The 19,660-nt window shown below is 42.8% G+C and overlaps 1 protein-coding gene across 3 annotated transcripts in view; it reads left to right on the top strand.

Annotated features, from left to right (window-relative positions):
• The window catches only part of WDR19 (WD repeat domain 19), a 93,773-nt gene extending 75,008 nt beyond the window's left edge, over positions 1-18,765 (top strand). For 2 of the 3 annotated variants that reach the window (XM_008017627.3, XM_038008622.2), the window contains exons 30-37: positions 954-1,050; positions 2,933-3,057; positions 5,603-5,684; positions 7,481-7,631; positions 9,668-9,791; positions 10,777-10,853; positions 11,165-11,289; positions 18,442-18,765. In XM_008017627.3, coding sequence (XP_008015818.2) covers positions 954-1,050; positions 2,933-3,057; positions 5,603-5,684; positions 7,481-7,631; positions 9,668-9,791; positions 10,777-10,853; positions 11,165-11,276 — 768 coding nt within the window. In that variant the 3' untranslated portion in view covers positions 11,277-11,289; positions 18,442-18,765. Of the gene's footprint in view, positions 1-953; positions 1,051-2,932; positions 3,058-5,602; positions 5,685-7,480; positions 7,632-9,667; positions 9,792-10,776; positions 10,854-11,164; positions 11,290-18,441 lie in introns of those variants that run through there. The other variant, XR_502293.3, reaches the window with a different exon arrangement.
• Positions 18,766-19,660: the final 895 nt, after the last annotated feature.

Raw genomic sequence — 19,660 nt, 5'->3', positions numbered from 1 at the left:
CACTCCAGCCCGGGCAACAGAGTGAGACTCCATCTCAAAAAGAAAAAGTAAGAAAGAAATCATTACAAGCGTATTTTCAAAATATGTGACTCACTGTGGCTTCCTACAGAATGTCCATCTTCTCCCAGTCCTGGTGAGGAGAGACTCACATACCTTTGAGAATGCCCCAGACCTCCTTCTTCCCCTTTGCTTTATGTTCAAGGACATTTGCTGGTGAAGAACTCAAGTCACTGATTGGAAGCAAGGGCAATAGCATGTCACCGCTGGAGAGGACTGTAGTGGTCCCTGAGTCCATTTTCTGCATCTTACAGATAAAGCCACAGAGACCCAGAGCAGCTCAGTTAACTCATCAAAGGATACAGGCCCTTCAGCTGCTTCAGCCACCTCCCGTGGTGTCCACTTACTCTAATAATCTGAAAACCAGCATCAGATGCTCGCAGCTGTCTAAAGTTGGAATAGGAATGGAAAATGGCCAAAGGCCAAAGAAAATTTTATAGGTCAGAGAAAATTGATATGCATATAAAAATTATTGAAAGTTTGCAAAATTCATGTGTCATGTAAGAATATCGTTTGTTTCCAAGCACATGAGAAATAGTCTGTGGACTAGGGTCAGGAATACAGACTCAGATTGTGTGGTTCACATCCTGGCTGGCCCCCTCCTGTTGTTTCAGCTTCTCATCGGTGAAATCAGGATGACAATAGTGCCTTCTTCTCAGGGTGGGTATGAGGATTGAAATGCATTAGTATTTCCCAAGTACTTAGAATACCACCTGGCCATATTGAACTCTGAATAAATGTTTAATAAATAAACTAATTCTTTATTCATTGAGTTTCTTAAAGCAGTATCAATTCTCAGTTACTGGCAGATGAATGTGATTCGAACTGAAATGCAAAATTTAATCTCCCCTTAGCTAACGAAGAAACTAATGTTTCTATAATGGTTTATATGTCAGGACGCCAAGTACCTGTTCCGCTTGTACATGGCTCTGAAGCAATACCGAGAAGCTGCCCAGACTGCCATCATCATTGCCAGAGAAGAGCAGTCTGCAGGTGGGTCCGTGATACATACGTGTTACTCCCCAAACAGGCAGCAGAATCAAGCCCCAGCCCCTTTTCTGTGTAGGAAAGAGTAGCCCCTACATTCCTAACATAGGCTTGCTTTGAACCCAAAAGACTAAAGAGATGACCATTTCTAGGTTTCAGAGGGGTTAAACAATGCACTGTCCCAGGAGACTGTATAAATGTAAAAGACTAAGACCGTCTCTTGTCAAGTGCTATTTCCTCTCCTCCCCCACAGCCTCAGAGTTTCTGCCTCATGAGTGATGTCTCCTCTCACCCCTCCAGCCCACAACCCCCTTCCTACAGACTCATGGCATTTTCTTCCATTCCCTGTGTTTGGCCTTAACAATATGAGACATTAGGCGATGGAGGGTAATGATGCGGTGCTATTATGGACCTAGTTCTTTATAATATGCAGAGACTGTTGATAGACTCTTCAGGATGGTTCTGCTCACATGTGCTCTGTCAGTACTTATTGAGTGACAGAATTAGTCTGATATCTTCATTAATTTTTGTGAGCTGATCTTAAATCTTTATAGATGTGGACACAATTTTGGAAAATATGCAGTCAAATAAATCATTACTTTTTTCAGCTTACATTGATCTAACAACACCTTCTTCCTGTCAGATGCGTACTAGGAGCTCAGGATACAGAGAGAACTGAGCCACAGTTCAGCCCTCAAGGTCATGATTTGATGGGAGAGACAGAAAGTAAATTCAGAGTTGTTGGACAGGGTGACAAATGCCAGACTAGAAGGAGAAATAGGCTGAAAAGGCACAATTAAAATAAGAGCGACTGCTGGGTTACCCACAGCATCCTGAAGGTTGGGGTAGGGAGAGTTGGAAGATGGAGACAAGAGAAGGCAAAGAAAGCTTTAGCTGAGTTATAAAAGGATGGGGGAGCAGGAGACAGGGGGAGTGGGAGGTGCTAGGAGCCAAAGTGCTGGGATGTGGGGAAATGGGGGTGTGGGGAAGTGCTGGGATGAGGAAAACTGCTGGCAAGGCTGCAGCATTTACACGCCTGGAGAAGGAAGGGAGGGAAAATCAGGCCAGAAAGGAGCGCGGAGGCCAATCCTGAAGGGCACGAGTCCTCTGCTCAGGAATTTGCACTTACAGGCGTGAGTGGTGCCATTGGAGGGTTTTATGCAGGGGTGTGACCTTGAGGTGTCTGAGTGTGGATGAAGGCTTGAGGGTTTTCAAAGCATACTCTGACATCAGATGTGGGCCCAGAGCAATCCTGATGAGCACTACTGCAGAAGGAAATGGTGACCACGAAGCTTTCACAGTGGGCATGGGAAGGGAGGCTGGAATTGGGAGACTGAGAGACTCAGAACTCCATGGCCTGGTGGACTTCAGGGCCAGGGGGGTGCCCTGAGGAAGAGTAAGACATCAAGGAGGATACCACCATTTTTCACCAGAGGGACTGGCTAGGTGTTCATAACATCAATTAAAATAGGAAATCTGGCTGGGTGCATTGGCTCACGCCTGTAATCCCACCACTGGGAGGCTGAGGAGGGTGGATTTCTTGAGCCTAGGAGTTTGAGACCAGCCTGGGCAACACGGTGAAAACCTTGTCTCTACAAAAAACACAAAAATTAGCCAGGCATGGGAGGATCAGTTAAGCTTGGGAGGCAGAGGTTGCAGTGAACAGAGATTGTGCCCCTGCACTCCAGCCATGGTGACAGAGCGAGACCCTGTCTCTGATAGACAGACAGACAGACAGATAGGAAATCTGCTGAGTTGCTTTGAATAAGACATTATTAAGCGATTACGAATAACAAGATTAACAAAATCCACTTGTAAGATGGGGGTCCATAGAACGTCCTCAGATTTCACCCTTTGCAGTAATGTAGTTTTACCACCTTTTTTCAAGGCAACTACCGGAATGCACACGATGTTCTTTTCAGTATGTATGCAGAACTGAAATCCCAGAAGATCAAAATTCCCTCCGAGATGGCCACCAACCTCATGATTCTGCACAGCTATATACTAGTGAAGGTGAGGCCCATGGAGTGACTTGGGACATAACCTGCCAGGTGTTTGTCCCCCATTGAGATTTTCTCCAGGCATTCTCCATTGGATTAGAGTGATTGCCTAGATCTCTGTATTGTTAAGTAACAAAACAAGATACAGAACACTTCTACAATACGCTGCCTTGTGTGGAATGAGGCACGGGGTAGGAGGCACAGCACCAACTCCAGTGTGGGGACAGGGAGACGAGGGGGACCAGGCTTCCCCATGTGCATCCTCTTATAGTGTGGTGTGTTGTTTTGTTTTGTTTTTGAGATGGAGTCTTGCTCTGTCGCCCAGGCAGTGGCACGGTCTTGGCTTACTGCAACCTCTGCCTCCCAGGTTCAAGCAATTCTCCTGCCTCAGCCTCCCGAGTAGCTGGGATTACAGGCACACACCACCACACCCAGCTAATTTTTTTGTATTTTTAGTAGAGATGGGGTTTCACCATGTTGGCCAAGCTGGTTTCAAACTCCTGACCTCCCAAAGTGCTGGGATCACAGATGTGAACCACCATGCCCAGCTTTCTTATATTGTTTTGATTTTGAAACATATAAATGTATTACCTGTGCCAGAAAAATAGATTTACTTAAAACATCTTTGTTTATCTGAAACTTGTTAATTTATTTATTCTGTTAGTGGATTTCATAAAATTCCACTATTTTTTCAAATATTGTTTAGTTTTCATCCAAATATAAAAATAATACATGTTCACTAAGGAAGTATAAAGAACATCAAAAAGAATTTTTAAAAAATTCATCCTTTAGGTCCACCGTCCAGATATAACAATTGTTAACACTGTGTTGTATATATTCTTTGTACTTCTATAAATGCATGTTTTTTACCAAATTGGGATTATGTTTAGTTGTATATATTGTTTTTGAAATCAGTAATTATCAATACAAACAAAAATAGATCCTGCAAACATCAAGTACCTGTATGTATAATTTACATAAATGAGGCTGGGCATGGTGGCTCACACATGTAATCCTAGTACTTTGGGAGGACGAGGGAGGAAAATCATTTAAGCCCAGGAGTTTGAGGCTGCACTGAGCTACAGTCACACCATGGCACTCCAGCCTGGGCAACAGAGCGAGACCTCAACTCTAGAAAAAGACACAATACAACTTACATAAATGTCACATATATTCATGTGTACATTTATATATATACATATCTGTAAAGATACAGGCAGATCCAACTGACGTATTTTTTCAAATGTTCATTTATGTCACAGTACATCTTTTCATATTAATGCTAAATTGGTTCTCTGACTTGTCCACAAGAGCAGTCATGTTATGAATGATTTACATCCTAATTATTGTCTATATCAGCACTGGCCAGTAGAACTTTCTACAGTGATAGAACTATTCTATATCTGTACTTCTCAGTACGGTAGCCACTAACCTGGCTATGGAGCACTTAAAATACAGCTAGTACAGCTGATAAACTACATTTTTAATTGTATATGATTTTAATTTTTAAATGTAAGTAGCCATACATGACTAATGACTACTACATGAGACTGTACAGGTCTATAATGCTGATTCTAAGGGAAATGCATCTGGAGTTATAACTTGCAACCTCCAAGAGTACATTTCCCTTCAGAGAGTCAGGAAGACCCTTCTTCCATAAAGATGGAGGTTGGAAGGAGGGGAGTCTTTCTCAGCTGCAGACATGAGTGGTGACATCAATGTCCTGGGAGCACAGAATCTGGCAAAATGGAGCCTTTAGGAGTGCAGTGGGGGAGGGGAAACACATTGGTGGAAGATGTGGGGCAAAAATAGGAATTCCTGTGAGAGGCTCTCCTCCAACAGAGCTTTCTAGCACCGTAAGCCACAGGGGTGCTTCTCTGGTCCTTTTCTTTTTCTCTGGCCCCAAGCGTTGGCGTCATTCCACACTCACCCTGCACATTCTCACCAAGTATCAGCAGCCCTGACCCCTCATCTGTCTGCTTCTCTCCTCCCCACTGCCTCTCTTTTTAGCCTCCTTATCTCACCCCTGGATGACTGCAGTGGCTTCATGGCCTGGCCCCTGCTGACTCTCGAGGCTCACCCCATCCTAAATGCACCCCTCAATGTGTCACTGACCCTGCTGGTCCTTGCCTAGTCTCAGGCCTTCCGCCCATCATTGCCCTCTTAGCACAGACAGGGCCCCTTTCCTCTAGCAGATCATTCTCTTTCTTTCTGCCTGATTCCTGACTCACTCAGCTTTCAGGTCTTACCACAACTTGGTGAAGTTGGTCCCCTAAGAATGGCCAGTAAGAGATAGACTGGGGATTTGAACCATATCAAGTGGTCTAGGGCAAAGTCAAAAGCAGAGCATAGAGTAGGTGAGGCAGGTGAGGCCATGGAGCCAGGCAGCAGCTGTTGAAGAGAAAAAAGGGAGGGATCTCCAGTGGCATCAGCCAGGAAAGTCTACAAGGATCCCACAGTGACCCTGGGCCATAATCAAGGAGTTATTTGGGGGAACAAAGCATGAATTGGGGCTAATCAGTGACTATGAGAAGAGTAAAATATGTCATTTGTTTCAGATTCATGTTAAAAATGGAGATCACATGAAAGGGGCTCGCATGCTTATTCGGGTGGCCAACAACATCAGCAAATTTCCATCACGTAAGTACCACTGACCACGCCACATGCCCCATGCCCCACGCTGGCACAGCATCCCTTGTGCAGGCTCCCCAGGCTGCATGCCCCATGCCCCATGCTGGCACGGCACCCCTTGTGCAGGCTCCCCTTGTCACTAACTCGTTTAATTACCACAGCAGCTCCGTGAAGTGGCATGTCAGGGCCCCGAGACCACTCCCAGGTTTGATGATTCTTCACTGGGAGGATTTACAAGAGTCAACACACAGTAGTACCAAAGCTGAGATTTACCACAGCAAAAGGATCTGAGGCAAAATGAGCAGAAGGATTCGCCCAAAGGCGAGCAGGTGCAGGCACGGACCTCCAAGAGTCCCTTCCCAGTGGAGCACACAGGACGCAAGTTCAGTAACTCCTCCAAGACTGACTTGTACAACATGGCGAAACGTAGAGTGCCAAGAAGCTCATTAGAGACTTAGCAGCCAGGAGTTTTATTGGGGTGTGGTCACGTAGGCACCCCCTGCCTGGCATGTACCCAGTTTTCCAGGCTCCCAAAGAGCACGTGTTCAGCATAAACCACATTGTTTGTACAAAGATTTTAGGCACGGTGAGCCACTCATCAGTTCTGGAAATGGTGGGAACCGTCTCCAAATCTGTGTTCCAGATGCGAGCCAAGGGTTAGCTGTTCAAGCCTTTCCAAGGATGACAGTCTCAGGCCTGCACACACAAGTACTTTTCTGCACAAACTGGGACAAAAGAAAAGAAAGAACATTTGCCCGAGATCACATTGTCAGCTAATAATAGTCTGACTCTGTGTTCACAAGCACAGTAGGGTGTTGCCTCTGAAAAGGCCCCGCTATTCTTAAAGCCATGTCATGATAGCATTCTTAAATAATTAAATCCTGTCACATTGTGACAGGGACCAGCAAACTTTTTCTGTAAAGGGCCAGACGTAAAATATTTTCAACTTCGTGAGACATATGGTCTCTGTCACAACTGCTCAACTCTGCCATCTTCTCATGAATAATACATAAACCAATGGGCATGACTGTGTTTCAGTAGAGCTTTATTTTTGGACACGAATGTCAACCACATACACTTTTAACATGTCACAAAAATATTTTTCTTTTGATGTTTTTTCAACCATTTAAAATTGTAAAAATCATACTTTGCTCATGGGCCATATAAAAAGTTAGAGGGCTAGATTTGGTCCATGGGTCATAATTGGCCAACCCATATTCTCTTAAGTGTATTTTTGTCGTCATCGTTACATGAAAGTCTACCATGCGGGCAAAGTGTTGGATAGGACAAGCACTCTCATGACTGCTGGTGGGAATGGAGATTGGTATGGCCTTTCCAGAAAGCAGTTTGGCAATTTGTGGTAAGAGTATTTTTTAAAAGGTCCTGTTTTTGAGCCAGTAATTCTGGGTGTCTGTCCTGAAGAAAGAATGTGATGCCTGCGGAGAGATTAGTGCATAAAGTCATTAATCCCCCTAATGCTTTTATCAGCAGTCCTGTCAGATGCAAAAAAATGTATCTAAGAGGTGTGAAAGGAAACTCACCAAAGTGTTGCCTCAAAGGATGCAGGTCCCAGCGTTACAAGGCAGAACATGGTGTAATCAAAGGAAAAGCAATTGATGGGCAGTTAGCCTGACCCCACGGCTAGGTACTTTCCTCATTAAACAGATCATATCTGTTTCTTTGCAGAAAAAGCAAAGTTCAGAGGCTATGACCCTGTTTTCCTACAGAACCAGGGTGGAGTCCCGCCTGTATCACTGAGGACAGGAGACACTGTGCCCTTACTGCTCTCCCATTTTCTCTTGCAGACATTGTACCAATCCTGACGTCAACTGTGATTGAGTGTCACAGGGCAGGCCTGAAGAACTCTGCTTTCAGCTTCGCAGCTATGTTGATGAGGCCTGAATACCGCAGCAAAATAGATGCCAAATACAAAAAGAAGATCGAGGGAATGGTCAGGTAGGCAGAGATAGCTATTTCTGCTATCTAATCACATTTCTCAAAGGCATTTCCCAAAATGTAGCTGCCAATGTGCGGGTTCAATAAGAAAACAGCAGGGGGCCAGATGCGGTGGCTCATGCCTATAATCCCAACACTTTGGGAGGCTGAGGTGGACGAGTCACTTGAGGTCAGGAGTTCAAGACCAGCCTGGCCAATATGATGAAACCCCATCTCTACTAAAAATACAAAAATTGGCCGGGCCTAGTAGCGCACACCTGTAGTCCCAGCTACTCAGGAGGCTAGGGCAGGAGAATCACTTGAACCTTGGAGGCGGAGGTTGCAGTGAGCCGAGATTGTGCCGTTGCACTCCAGCCTGGGCAACAGAGTGAGACTCCATGTCAAAAAAAAAAAAAAAGGCGGGCATAGCAATTAGGATTATATTCAGCTCCAAGCAGCAGAAAACCTAACAGCAGCTTGACCAAGTCAGTATTTATTTGACTCATATGAAAGGCATCACAGTCCAGAGCTGGTGTCACTGTGCCTTGATGCCACCAGACCCAGATGCCCCTGTCTTCCAGCTTTGCCATCCATAGCATAGAGGTTTCCTCCTCATGGTGGCAAGACATCTGCCACACCCCCAGACATCACGTCTTCCTTCCAGGCAGGAAGAAGTAGGGAAATGAGAAGTCAGAGGGATCTTCTCCTTTTTGCTCAGGAAGGTACCATCCTCAGGACCTTCAGTTTTCACCTGCGTGGCCAGTACTCTGCCTCACAGGACTTAAGGCTGCTAAGTGGAAACAAAGTTCTGCTGGCAAGGAGATGGAGAGAAGCAGCGAACTACGTCTGCCAAAGAGGGATAGAAAATCGTGGGCATTCTCAGTGTGAGGAACTTCCTGCTCACCGGGCCCACTGCCAGCAGAGACCCCATTTCCAAATCCTGTGCAGCCCCAAAGCCCTTAGGCACGTCCTCACTTCAGAAAGCGTCAGTAGCCTGCTTTTTCTAAAGGAAAACTAGGGAAAAGTAGCCCTTGCATTTGGAAAAGAAAAAAGTCATTGCAGTCATGGAGTCATTCTAAACAACCACTTATTCAGAGGGGTGATGACATTTGGGGTTCCTGTTCATTACATTATGATGAGACCCAGGTCCCTGAGTCTTGACCCAGACCTTAGCCCAGGGAGATGACTGGATTGGTAATGACAAATGGAGGCAAATGACACTTCACTGGGAGCTGGACTTGGGAGCCACCCTCGTGGCAGAGAGCTCTAAGGTGGATAGGAGTACGTGGAATACTCCATTTTTTAAGCCTAAGTAGCTGCAGACCAAATCACTCTGACCCAAAATACTGCTAGCATGGAGAATGGGGTGGGGAGAAGGTAACTAGAAAATGCAAGATCATATTTACCCCCACAGCATAGAATCACCCTAGCTGAGGCTCTGGCTGGGAGGAGATGCTAGTCATTCTCTCCCCATGCACAAATGGTTTATAGCTGTGTGGTCCAATATGGTATCTGCTAGCCATATGTGGCTATTTAAATTTAGTTAAAATGGAATAAAAATTAAAACTTAGTTTTTCACACTACCCATATTTCAAGTGTTCAAATGTGGCTCATGGCTACCATATTAGACAGCACAGAATCTGAACATTTCCATTGTCACAGACAGTTCTATTGGACAGTGCTGGTATAGCTTTTACCACTTCTGTTACACAAAAGAGAGAGACAGAGGAGAAATACCAAGCTCACCACTCCAGTAGCACAGGAAGAGAGAAGACCACAAGACCTACCCGTGCTTTCTGCCATTGAATGTGCTATGAACTCCGGTTCCCAAAGGTGGCCCATGTAACACCCTAGAACCTAACCAATCCTAAGTACTCTTCCTCCTCCCTGGAGTGAATCAAGGGCTGGTGTGAGCTTGTAAGTATCTCTCTAAGCCCAGAGTCTGACTATGAAGTAGGTGTGTCATATGTCCCTGGTTTTCCAAATATGCTTTCTCTTTGCCATCCCCGGTACATGAATAAAACGGTATTTTTAATTGACATGATTCTTCCTCACAGGAGACCTGATACATCTGAGATAGAAGAGGCCACGACTCCATGTCCATTCTGCAAATTTCTTCTCCCAGAGTGTGAACTCCTCTGTCCTGGATGTAAAAACAGTATCCCATATTGCATTGCAACAGTGAGTTCCTTTATAGTAATTTCCCTTTCTTTGCATATATATTTGTAACCCATTTGACTACTTGATGTATGTCAATATTTTCTTCACTTTTAAAATAATCTTATCCCTCAAATTTCCTGCAACATCTGGCATTTTATTTCGTGGTCAATACAGTTAAAGGTGATATTCAAAGCAAATAATAATAGTGGAGGCAGTATCACTGCAGGGCTGAATAGCGCAGACTCGGGGAACAGACTGTCCCAGGCTCAATCCTCTGCAGCAACACCAACCACAGACTGATGAGCTAACATGTGAAGCCTTGGTGGCATCCTGGCAGGCTGCAGCACTTAATAAGCAGTAGTTTTTATTATTGTAATATTGAGACTTAGTGTCAGAGAACTTTAACATGTCAGTTTATTTGTAATTCACTGGACTAATTTAAGCTTTATTTTAAAGAAAACTAAATTCAGGTAATGATATCACAAAATTGAAGATTATTCTTCTTTAAACGTGAATCTGATAAGCAAAAACCTAGCTTTAGTCCTTTTAATGTCATCTGTTACCCACCTGTGTGAAATAGCAATGATTTTATAATTTAGAGGTCTGACTTATAACTGGAGTTCAATTATTATAATTGAATAACAGGCAGGGCGCAGTGGCTCACACTTGTAATCCTAACACTTTGGGAGGCCGAGGCGGGTGGATCACTTGAGGTCAAGAGTTCAAGACTAGCCCGGCCAACATGGTAAAACCCCGTCTCTACTAAAAACACGAAAATTAGCCGGGCGTGGTGGCATGCGCTTGTAGTCCCAGCTGCTTGGGAGTCTGAGGCAGAAGAATCGCTTGAATCCAGGAGGTGGAGGTTGCAGTGAGCTGAGATCGCACCACTGCACTCCAGCCTGGTCAACAAAGCAAGATTCCATCTCAAAAAAAAAAAAAAAAAATGAATAACGGTGGGAGTTTTTAAAGCAAAGTTGAATTTAACTCTTAAACATACCGTTTCCAGGGTCGACACATGTTGAAAGATGACTGGACAGTGTGTCCACATTGTGACTTCCCTGCTCTGTACTCAGAATTGAAGATGTAAGTGTGCATTATGTCACCCCGTCTCACAGATTTGTCCAGACACAGGCCTTTCATTCTACTTCTTTTGTTCTGAAGCATCCTTCTGTTTATTTGTGTTCCTAAGGATCTCTAAAGACTCGAATTGTCTTTGAGAATATTATCCTTAAAGAGGATCTTGCATGCGACTGAACAGTTCTGATTCTCACATTGCATGGTGGACATGTATTAGGAGGTGTAGACAGAAAGTAGTTGTCTTTCTCATTAGAGTAACCCAAAGCTAAAGGAATGTTATAGATTTAATTTACTCTGTCTTTCCCTCCCCTAATCAGCATGCTAAACACTGAAAGCACATGTCCTATGTGTTCAGAAAGATTAAACGCTGCTCAACTGAAAAAGATTTCAGACTGTACCCAGTACCTGCGAACAGAGGAGGAACTGTGAGCGGCATGTGCAGGTGAGTGGCAGAGCACCCATGTGCCTTCTGGGCGTGAGGGTCCACAGCGTGCATGCAGCTTTTTTTTTTTTTTTGAGATGGAGTCTCGCTCTGTCTCCCAGGCTGGAGTGTAGTGGCCGGATCTCGGCTCACTGCAAGCTCTGCCTCCCGGGTTTACGCCATTCTCCTGCCTCAGCCTCCCAAGTAGCTGGGACTACAGGCACCCGCCAGCTCGCCTGGCTAGTTTTTAAATATTTTTTAGTAGAGACGGGGTTTCACCATGTTAGCCAGGATGGTCTCGATCTCCTGACCTCGTGATCCACCCGTCTCGGCCTCCCAAAGTGCTGGGATTACAGGCTTGAGCCACCGCGCCCGGCCGCATGCAGCTTTTTACTGTGTATCGGTATCAACTCCTCTTAGTGTATCATGGAACTTGCCAGATTTGAACAATCTGACAACCACATTTGATGTTTTTTTTTTTAATGCTAAAATGCAGGCATTATTGTCTCCATACAAAGGTGGTTTGGCCAAGCAGCATCATTCGGACTAGACAGATTTTTTCAAATCTCACAGGGGTCTTTTTAATCACGCCATTAAAACTAGAGTCAGCTAATAAAAGTTTTTTGTTTTGTTTTGTTTTTGTTTTTGTTTTTTAGGGTCTGTGATATAATTCAGGAGAATATATTGTAAAAATATTGGCTTCCAGAGATTTGGAAATAATCTCCATTTCTTTTTCTTTCCAAGTCCCATTTTTGTCACATGAAAGCTGCACATATTCCTTCTACTTCATTCCATTGGAAGCACTTACTCGTGGCCACACATACTGCAGAGGAAGACAGGGAAATGTAGTCTTTAATTGAGAAGCCAAAAGCCCTGCCAAAGCTCAGGATATTCTTTTACCAAAGGGAGAAGTGAAAGTAATTCACCTCTGACACGGCATCTCACACTTAGCCTGGTTAAACCGGAGTCGAGGCTCCCCCCACAACCTCTCTGTTTTCCCTTCCTCAGGAAGCGGCAGCTCCATCCAACCAGTTGGACGGGACAGAAACCCTACATGTTATCTAGATTCCTCTCACCCTTAGCCCCCATGAGCAAGGGCTTTCAGGCTATCTCCAGTATATCTGGTTCATGGTTCTCTTGGCTTTTTATTGCACCTACAAAAACAAAGAACCTCCAAGGCTGTCCATGAACAGGCCCAACCTCCTCCTCCTGCCTCAGGTCTGATTACTCACCATGTTGCAGCCCCACTGGCCTTCTTGCCCTTCCCTGACCACTCCAAAATGTTTTCCACAGCAGTTGCACCTTCTTACATTCCCACCAGCTGCACACAAGCGTTCGTCCCTCCACTCCACATCCCTGCCAACAGCTGTTGTCTGCCTTTTTTTTTTTTTTTAGGCAGAGTCTTGCTCTGTTGCCCAGGCTAGAGTGCAGTGGCATGATCTCGGCTCACTGCAACCTCCGCCTCCCAGATTCTGGTGATTCTCATGCCTCAGCCCCTGAGGAGCTAGGACTACAGGCATGTGCCACCACGCTCGGCTAACTTTTGTATTTTTAGTAGAGACAGGTGGGTTTCACCATGTTGGCCAGGCTGGTCTCGAACTCCTGACTTCATGTGATTCGCCAGCCTCAGCCTCCCAAAGTGCTGGGATTACAGGCATGAGCCACCACACCCAGCTGGGTGTTTGTCTCTTTTTTGTTCAGTTCTAAGAGTTCTTTATATGTTCTAGATACAAGTTCTGTATCATATATATGATTTGGAAGTATTTTGTTGTGGGGTTTTTTTTCCCCTTAATAGAGGCAGGGTCTTGCCACATTGTGCAGGTTGGTCTCGAACTCCTGGGCTCAAACAATCCTCCTACCTCGGCCTCCCAAAGTGCTGGGACTACAGGCATGAGCCACCGTGCTCGACCTTGATAGCATTGTTTCATGCACAAGTATTTTATTTTGATGAAGTCCAATTTATCTGTTTGGTTCCCCTGCCCCTTTAGTTGCTTATGCTTTTGGTATTGTATCAAAAACCATTGCCAGGCTGGGCACAGTGGCTCATGCTTATAATCCCAGTGCTTTGGAAGGCCAAAGTGGTAGGATCACTTGAGCTCAAAAGTTCGAGACCAGCCTGGGCAACATAGTAAGACAGTGTCCCTACAAAAATAAAATAATTAGCCAGGTATGGTGGCATACACCTGTAGTCCCCGTTGCTTGGGAGGCTGAGGCAGGGGATCACTTGAGCCCAGGAGTCTGAGGCTGAAGTGAGCCACTGTACTCCAGCCTGGGCAACAGACTGAGCGAGCCCCTTTGTCTCGAAAAACCAACCAGCCAATCAACTATTGTGTAAACTGGGCACAGGGGCATGCACCTGTTATCCCAGCTACTCAGGAGGCTGAGTCAGGATTGCTTGAGTCCAGGAGTTCAAGACCAGCCTAGGCAACATAGCAAGACCCCATCTTTAAATGAAAACAGTGCCTACTCCAAGGTCTTGAAGATTTGCACCTGTTTCCTTCTAGGAGTTTTGTAGTTATTACTCTTACATTTAGGTCTTTGATCCACTTAGTTTTTGTGTCTGGTGTGAGATAGGGATCCAGCTTCCTTCTTTTGCATGTAGATATCCAGGTGACCTGGCAGAATTTGCTGAAAAGACAAATTTTCCTCATTGACACTGGATTATTGTCTATTTGAGTTGTAAGTTTTTTGTGTATATATTCTAGATACAAGTTCTTTGTCACATATATTTTGCAAATATTACACGCTGTGGCTTCCCATTTATTTTTCTGAATGGTGTCTTTTGATGAGCAGGTTTTGATTTTGATGAATTATAATTCATTAATTTTTAAATTTAAAATGTTATGGTTATTGCCTTCTTTGTCCTAAATATATGTGTTTTTATATATATATATAGCCTACTAACAAGTCAGAAACATTTTCCTGTTTTCTTCTAGAAGCTCTAGATCTGCAATTTATCTTGAAATAATTTTTGTTTCCAGTGTGAGGAAGGGCTGGATTTTCTTCCCCTCAAATGGATACAAAATGTGGGCCTATTTCTGGACCCTCTCTTCTTTGGCATTGATGTGCTTCTCCCTTATTTTAATACTACACTATTTTGATTACTGTGGCTTTATAGAATCTCTTAAAGTCAGGTGTTGTGGACCCTCCAATTTGTCATGTTTTTTTCCAAGATTGTTTTGGCTGTTATTCTTTTTATCTTTGTAGACAATTTTAGAATCAGTTTCTCAAATTCTGTTTTAGAAACCTGCTCAAATTGTGATTGGGACTTGTATTAATTTTGTTGCTATATAACAAATTATCACAAATTTAGCATCTTAAAATAACATACATTTATTATCTCACAATTTCTATGGTTATGGGTCAGTAGTCTAGGTATGGCTTAGCTAGGTCTTCTCTTCAGGGTCTCACAAGGCTATAATCATAGTGTTGGTTGGAGCTGCAATCTTATCTGAAGTCTTTTTCTAGTCTGTTGGGTTTTGTTTTCTTTGGGGACAGTGGGGGAAGATTCTGATCTTTATGGTCAGAGGACTGAAGCCCTTAGCTCCTACAGGCAGTTTCCTGACATGTGACCCTCCCCACAACATGAAACTGCTTCAAGTCCAGTGTAAGATCATATCTCATATTTACAATCTCTCCCTTCAGGGAAAGTCTGGACCCTATTATAAAGGGTTCACCTGATTAGTGAAGCCCAACACAAACTCTCTTTTGATTAATTCAGAGTCCATTGATTGGGACCTTAACTACATCTGCAAAATTCCTTCATCTCTATCATATAATTAAACCTAATATGGTTATTATCACATCATATCACAAGCCCTGCCCACACTCAAGAGGAAGGTATTACACAGGATAAGTATCACTGGGTGTGGGAAATTTAGGGACAATCCTAGAATTCTGCCTATCACAACAGTTACATTGATTCTGTAGATCATTTTGAGAACTGACATCTTTAACAACAGTCTGCCAGTCTATGAATATGGTATATCTCTACACTTACTTAGATCTTTTTCAATTACTCATCACTATTTTGCAGGGTTTTTTGTTTTTGAGATGGAGTTTCAACTCGTCACCCAGGCCAGACTGCAATGGTGCAATCTCGGCTCACTGCAACCTCTGCCTCCCGGGTTCAAGCCATTCTCCTGCCTCAGCCCCTCGAGTAGCTAGGATTACAGGTGCCCATCACCACGTCCAGCTAATTTTTGTATTTTTAGTAGAGATGGGGTTTCACCACGTTGGCCAGGCTAGTCTGGAACTCCTGACCTCAGGTGATCCACCCGCCTCAGCCTCCCAAAGTGCTGGGATTACAGGTGTAAGCCACCGTGCCCAGCCTATTTTGCAGTTTTGAATAAAGAAGTCTTTCGTGTCTTTTGTTAAATTTATTTCTAAATAATTTGGGGAGATTTTAATACTAAATGAAATTTAATTTTTTTCATTTCCTAATTGTTTACATAGGAAAGTGCAATTAATTTTTATATATTGACCTTGCATCCTATAACCTTTCTAAATTGACTTATGTCTAGTAGTTGTACTGTAGAATCCTTCAGATTTTCTGTGTAGTCATTTACAAATAAACAAAAAATTTACTTATCTTTCCAATCTTTATAACTTTTATTTTTCTTCTCATATGCACTGGCTAGGACCTCCTCTACAATGTTGTATAATAGAAGAGTCAACATCCTTGTCTTGTTCTCAGTGTTGGGGGAAGGCATTTAGTATTTCACTATCATGATGTAAGGTTTTTCAGAGAGTCTCCTAACAAATTGTGGAAGTTTCCTTCTAGTTTACTAAGTGACAGATTTTGTCAAATGCTTTTTTTCTATCAATTCAGATTATATGGCTTTTCCCCTTTAATGGTGATATTTATTTTATATGGTAAGTTATATTTAACTTTTATATATGTTATATATATAACATATATATAACATTTATATGGTATATGGTAAGTTATATTTATGTGGTAAGTTATATTTATATGGTAAGTTATATTGATTTTCAAGTGTGAAAGCCAACTTTTATTCTGGAGATAAACTCACTTGATCATGATGTATTATCCTAATGCTGGATTATTTTGCTAATATATTAAGAATATTGTGTCTGTGTTCATGAGGGATACTGGTCTGCAGTTTTCCTCTGTTGTGATTTTTTTTTTTTTCCAAGTGTTATAAGGCTGAATTTAGGTCTACAATTTTGTTACTTGTTTTTTATTTGTCCTATCCACTTTTTGTTCAGTTCCTCTTGTCTTGCCTTCTATTTGACTAAATATATTTTCATATTTCATTTGATTCTTCTATTGACTTTTTACCTATGTCTTTGCAAAATTTTGTACTTGATTAATATCCTATTTTATATATATATACACATACACACAAATATACATATGTACACATTCTAAATCCTGAAATACAATGATATAATTTTTCTTTAGTTGTGTCTTTTTAAAGGAAATTATAAAGAAAAAACTACAGTGTAGCTTTACATTTACCCACATTTATAATTTCCATGTTATTCTTGCCTGAATCCAAGTTTCCATATGGTATTATTTCCTTTCAGCCTGAAGTACTTCCTTTGACATTTCTTACACGTACAGGTTTGCTGGTGACTTCTTCTGTTTTTATTTTCCTTCATTTTTGAGGGTATTTTAGCTTGATATGCAATTCTGAGGTTTTCTTAAAGCACTTTCACGATTGTCTCCAATATCAAACTTCATTGTTCCCTTGAGTTTACTGGTTTCTTTCTGGCTACATTCAAGGAACCCTTTATTTTTGGTTTCCAGAATTTTGACTATACTTGCCTGGGTGTGGTTTTTAAATTTTTTTAACTTAGGATTTCCTAGAATTCTTGAATCTGTATGTTTGTATTTTTCCCTCAATTGGGACATTTTGAGCCATTATTTCTTCCAATACTTTTTCTATCCCTTTCTATCTTCTCATTCTGGAACTCCAGTAATATCTGTGACTACTTGATATCTAAAGTCACTAAAGTTCTTTCCTCTTTTTTCTCTGTTCATATTGGATAGTTTTGATCTCTATTCTAGCTCACTGACCTTCTAATTTTTTTTTTTTTTTTTTTTTTTTTGAGACGGGGTCTCCCTCTGTTGCCTGGGCTGGGGTGCAGGGCCACAATAATCGTTCACTGCAGCCTCAAACTCCTGGGCTCAAATGACCTTCCTGCCTCAGCCTTCCAGGTAGCTAGGACTACAGGCACGTGCCACCTTTTTTTTTTTTTTAAGAGATGGGGTCTCACTATGTTGCCCAGGCTGGTCTTGAACTCCTGGACTCAAGTGATCCTCTCACCTCAGCCTCCCAAAGTGTTGGGATTACAGGTGTGAGCGACCATTCCTGGCCTTCTAAAGACAAAAAAAATTCAGATTTTGTCGCAAGTTTCTAACTGTTATCTATGGGAAGATTAAACTGCAAGTGGAACCTTGTATTTTTAAAAAACGTCCACAGAACCTCTCCACACACTATCACGGCATTAGATAATGCTTTACAGAAAACTTCAAGGAACCAGACCATGGTACATCATAGCTCCTTGCAGATACGTCTTCACTGAGCTATGATTGTGCACTGTCCTTCAAATACGCCATTATAGCCAGGCGCAGAGCCTGTGCCCCAGTCCCAGCTACTCAGGAGGCTGAGGCGTGAGGATCACTTGAACCCAGGAGTTCAGGGCTCTAGGAGACTATGATCATGCCTATGAAGAGCCACGGTAATCCAGCCTGGGCAATGCAACAAGACCCCATCTCCTAGGGGGAAAAAAACACACACACACACACACAGTCACTGTAAGCATCCTTATACAGTGAATACTGGTTGAAGCTGTTGTTCACTGGCTTTTAAAGAAATATAACTGTTTAATTTCAGGAAAATTTTTCCTACAGATTAATTTCTGAGCACTTTGCATTCGTTCTTCCCAGTGAGGTGGCTGTTATCAGCATCCTTCCTTCATTACAAAGGCTCAAGAGCTTGCCCACACAATTTGAGTCAGTTGGCAAGGCTAGTACTGAAACTTGATGCAGATTACAGGCTGGAGATTTCCAACTTGAATGTTTCCTGTTCCACATTCTAGAAACAGGCAAAAAATTCTTTTTAGTATGTTTGGCTTTATTACTAAATGCTAGCTGTTATTTGAAACCCTTCTAGAGGCATGTGTTCTCTTTGTCCTTTCTAGATACAATGCTCCTGAGAAGACAGCATTTTCCACAGGAGGCTGTTTCCTCCCCTGGTGGATTTAAGAGACGGTCCTTTCTGGATACAGAGAAATGAACCAACAGTGACCTCTCCAGGTCGGCACTTCCCACTTCTGTACAGTGGCAAAACCATGATGTGTAACCTTACTGTTTATTGTACTTTGTGTATTTCCTCTTCAAAGTCTTACACACTCTATCCTCTCCACTGTTAATAGTAACCTATGACATAATTGTAAATATTCAGCTTTTTGATAACTTTTGTATTTTGAAATACTTTAAAATAAAATTGTTGACTAGATATTTTATCTAGATAATCAAATATCTAATCATTTGTGACGTTTTCCTGGATTTGGAGACAGAAAAAGAGATAAAGGTAGCTCTGAAGCACATTGTCAAGTTTGGGCAACACAGATGTGAACAGTGTAAAAAGCTTGAAATGAGAAGTTTATACAAATCACAGCAAGCAGAATCAGCCCAGAAGCAATTAATTAGGAAATCAAAATTTAGGAAATTAGGAAAACCAGTCTTGTAAAGAATGAAGGAAACTATCAGCTTGTATCTGCCAAATCATTCTACTGCATACTACAGAATTCCCATCACAAAATTAAGTCATTTGACTACCCCTGAAAACATACATTATTTGGAATCTTCTCTGAGACTGCGTAAAGGTTCTTTCCCCATATCACACATACAGCACACACCATCAATATACACACACACACTCTCTCTCCAAGGGAGTCTATACTTTTCCCACATCAGTACATGCTTCCTAGGCCATCCAAGGCCAGTCACCAAAGTGAGCAGCTGACAGAAATGAGTCAGGGGGTCAACTGTGAATGAATCCGATGATATTTTATAGTATGGCCCCAGCAACCTGAGCATTACAGTGGTACCCAGGGGCCTAAGCTAGGGCCCAAGGTGCCAGTAATGTTGTATAGCATCCAAGTATCCCACCTGCATGATGCCTCCAGCTTTAGGACCTGTCCTTCCCTCCCAATGACCAGCCAGAGAACAGGCCAGAGGCCTTGGCTTTACTAAGTGATACAAAGTTATTATCATAAAACCTACCCACAGTCCCCTGCTTCCTCTAATACGCCTGGAGGTATATTGTAAGGCTGTAGAAATAAGAACCACAGGCACCTAGGACTGTGAGGGTGGGTAGATTCTACTTTGGAAGTTACAGGCCTTAGACTTTCACCC

This window comes from Chlorocebus sabaeus, chromosome 27 (genome assembly GCF_047675955.1).
Source record: "Chlorocebus sabaeus isolate Y175 chromosome 27, mChlSab1.0.hap1, whole genome shotgun sequence".
Taxonomy (NCBI): Eukaryota; Metazoa; Chordata; class Mammalia; order Primates; family Cercopithecidae; genus Chlorocebus; species Chlorocebus sabaeus.
The sequence above is the reverse complement of the archived record's forward strand: the minus strand, read 5'-3'. Positions and strand labels throughout refer to the sequence as shown.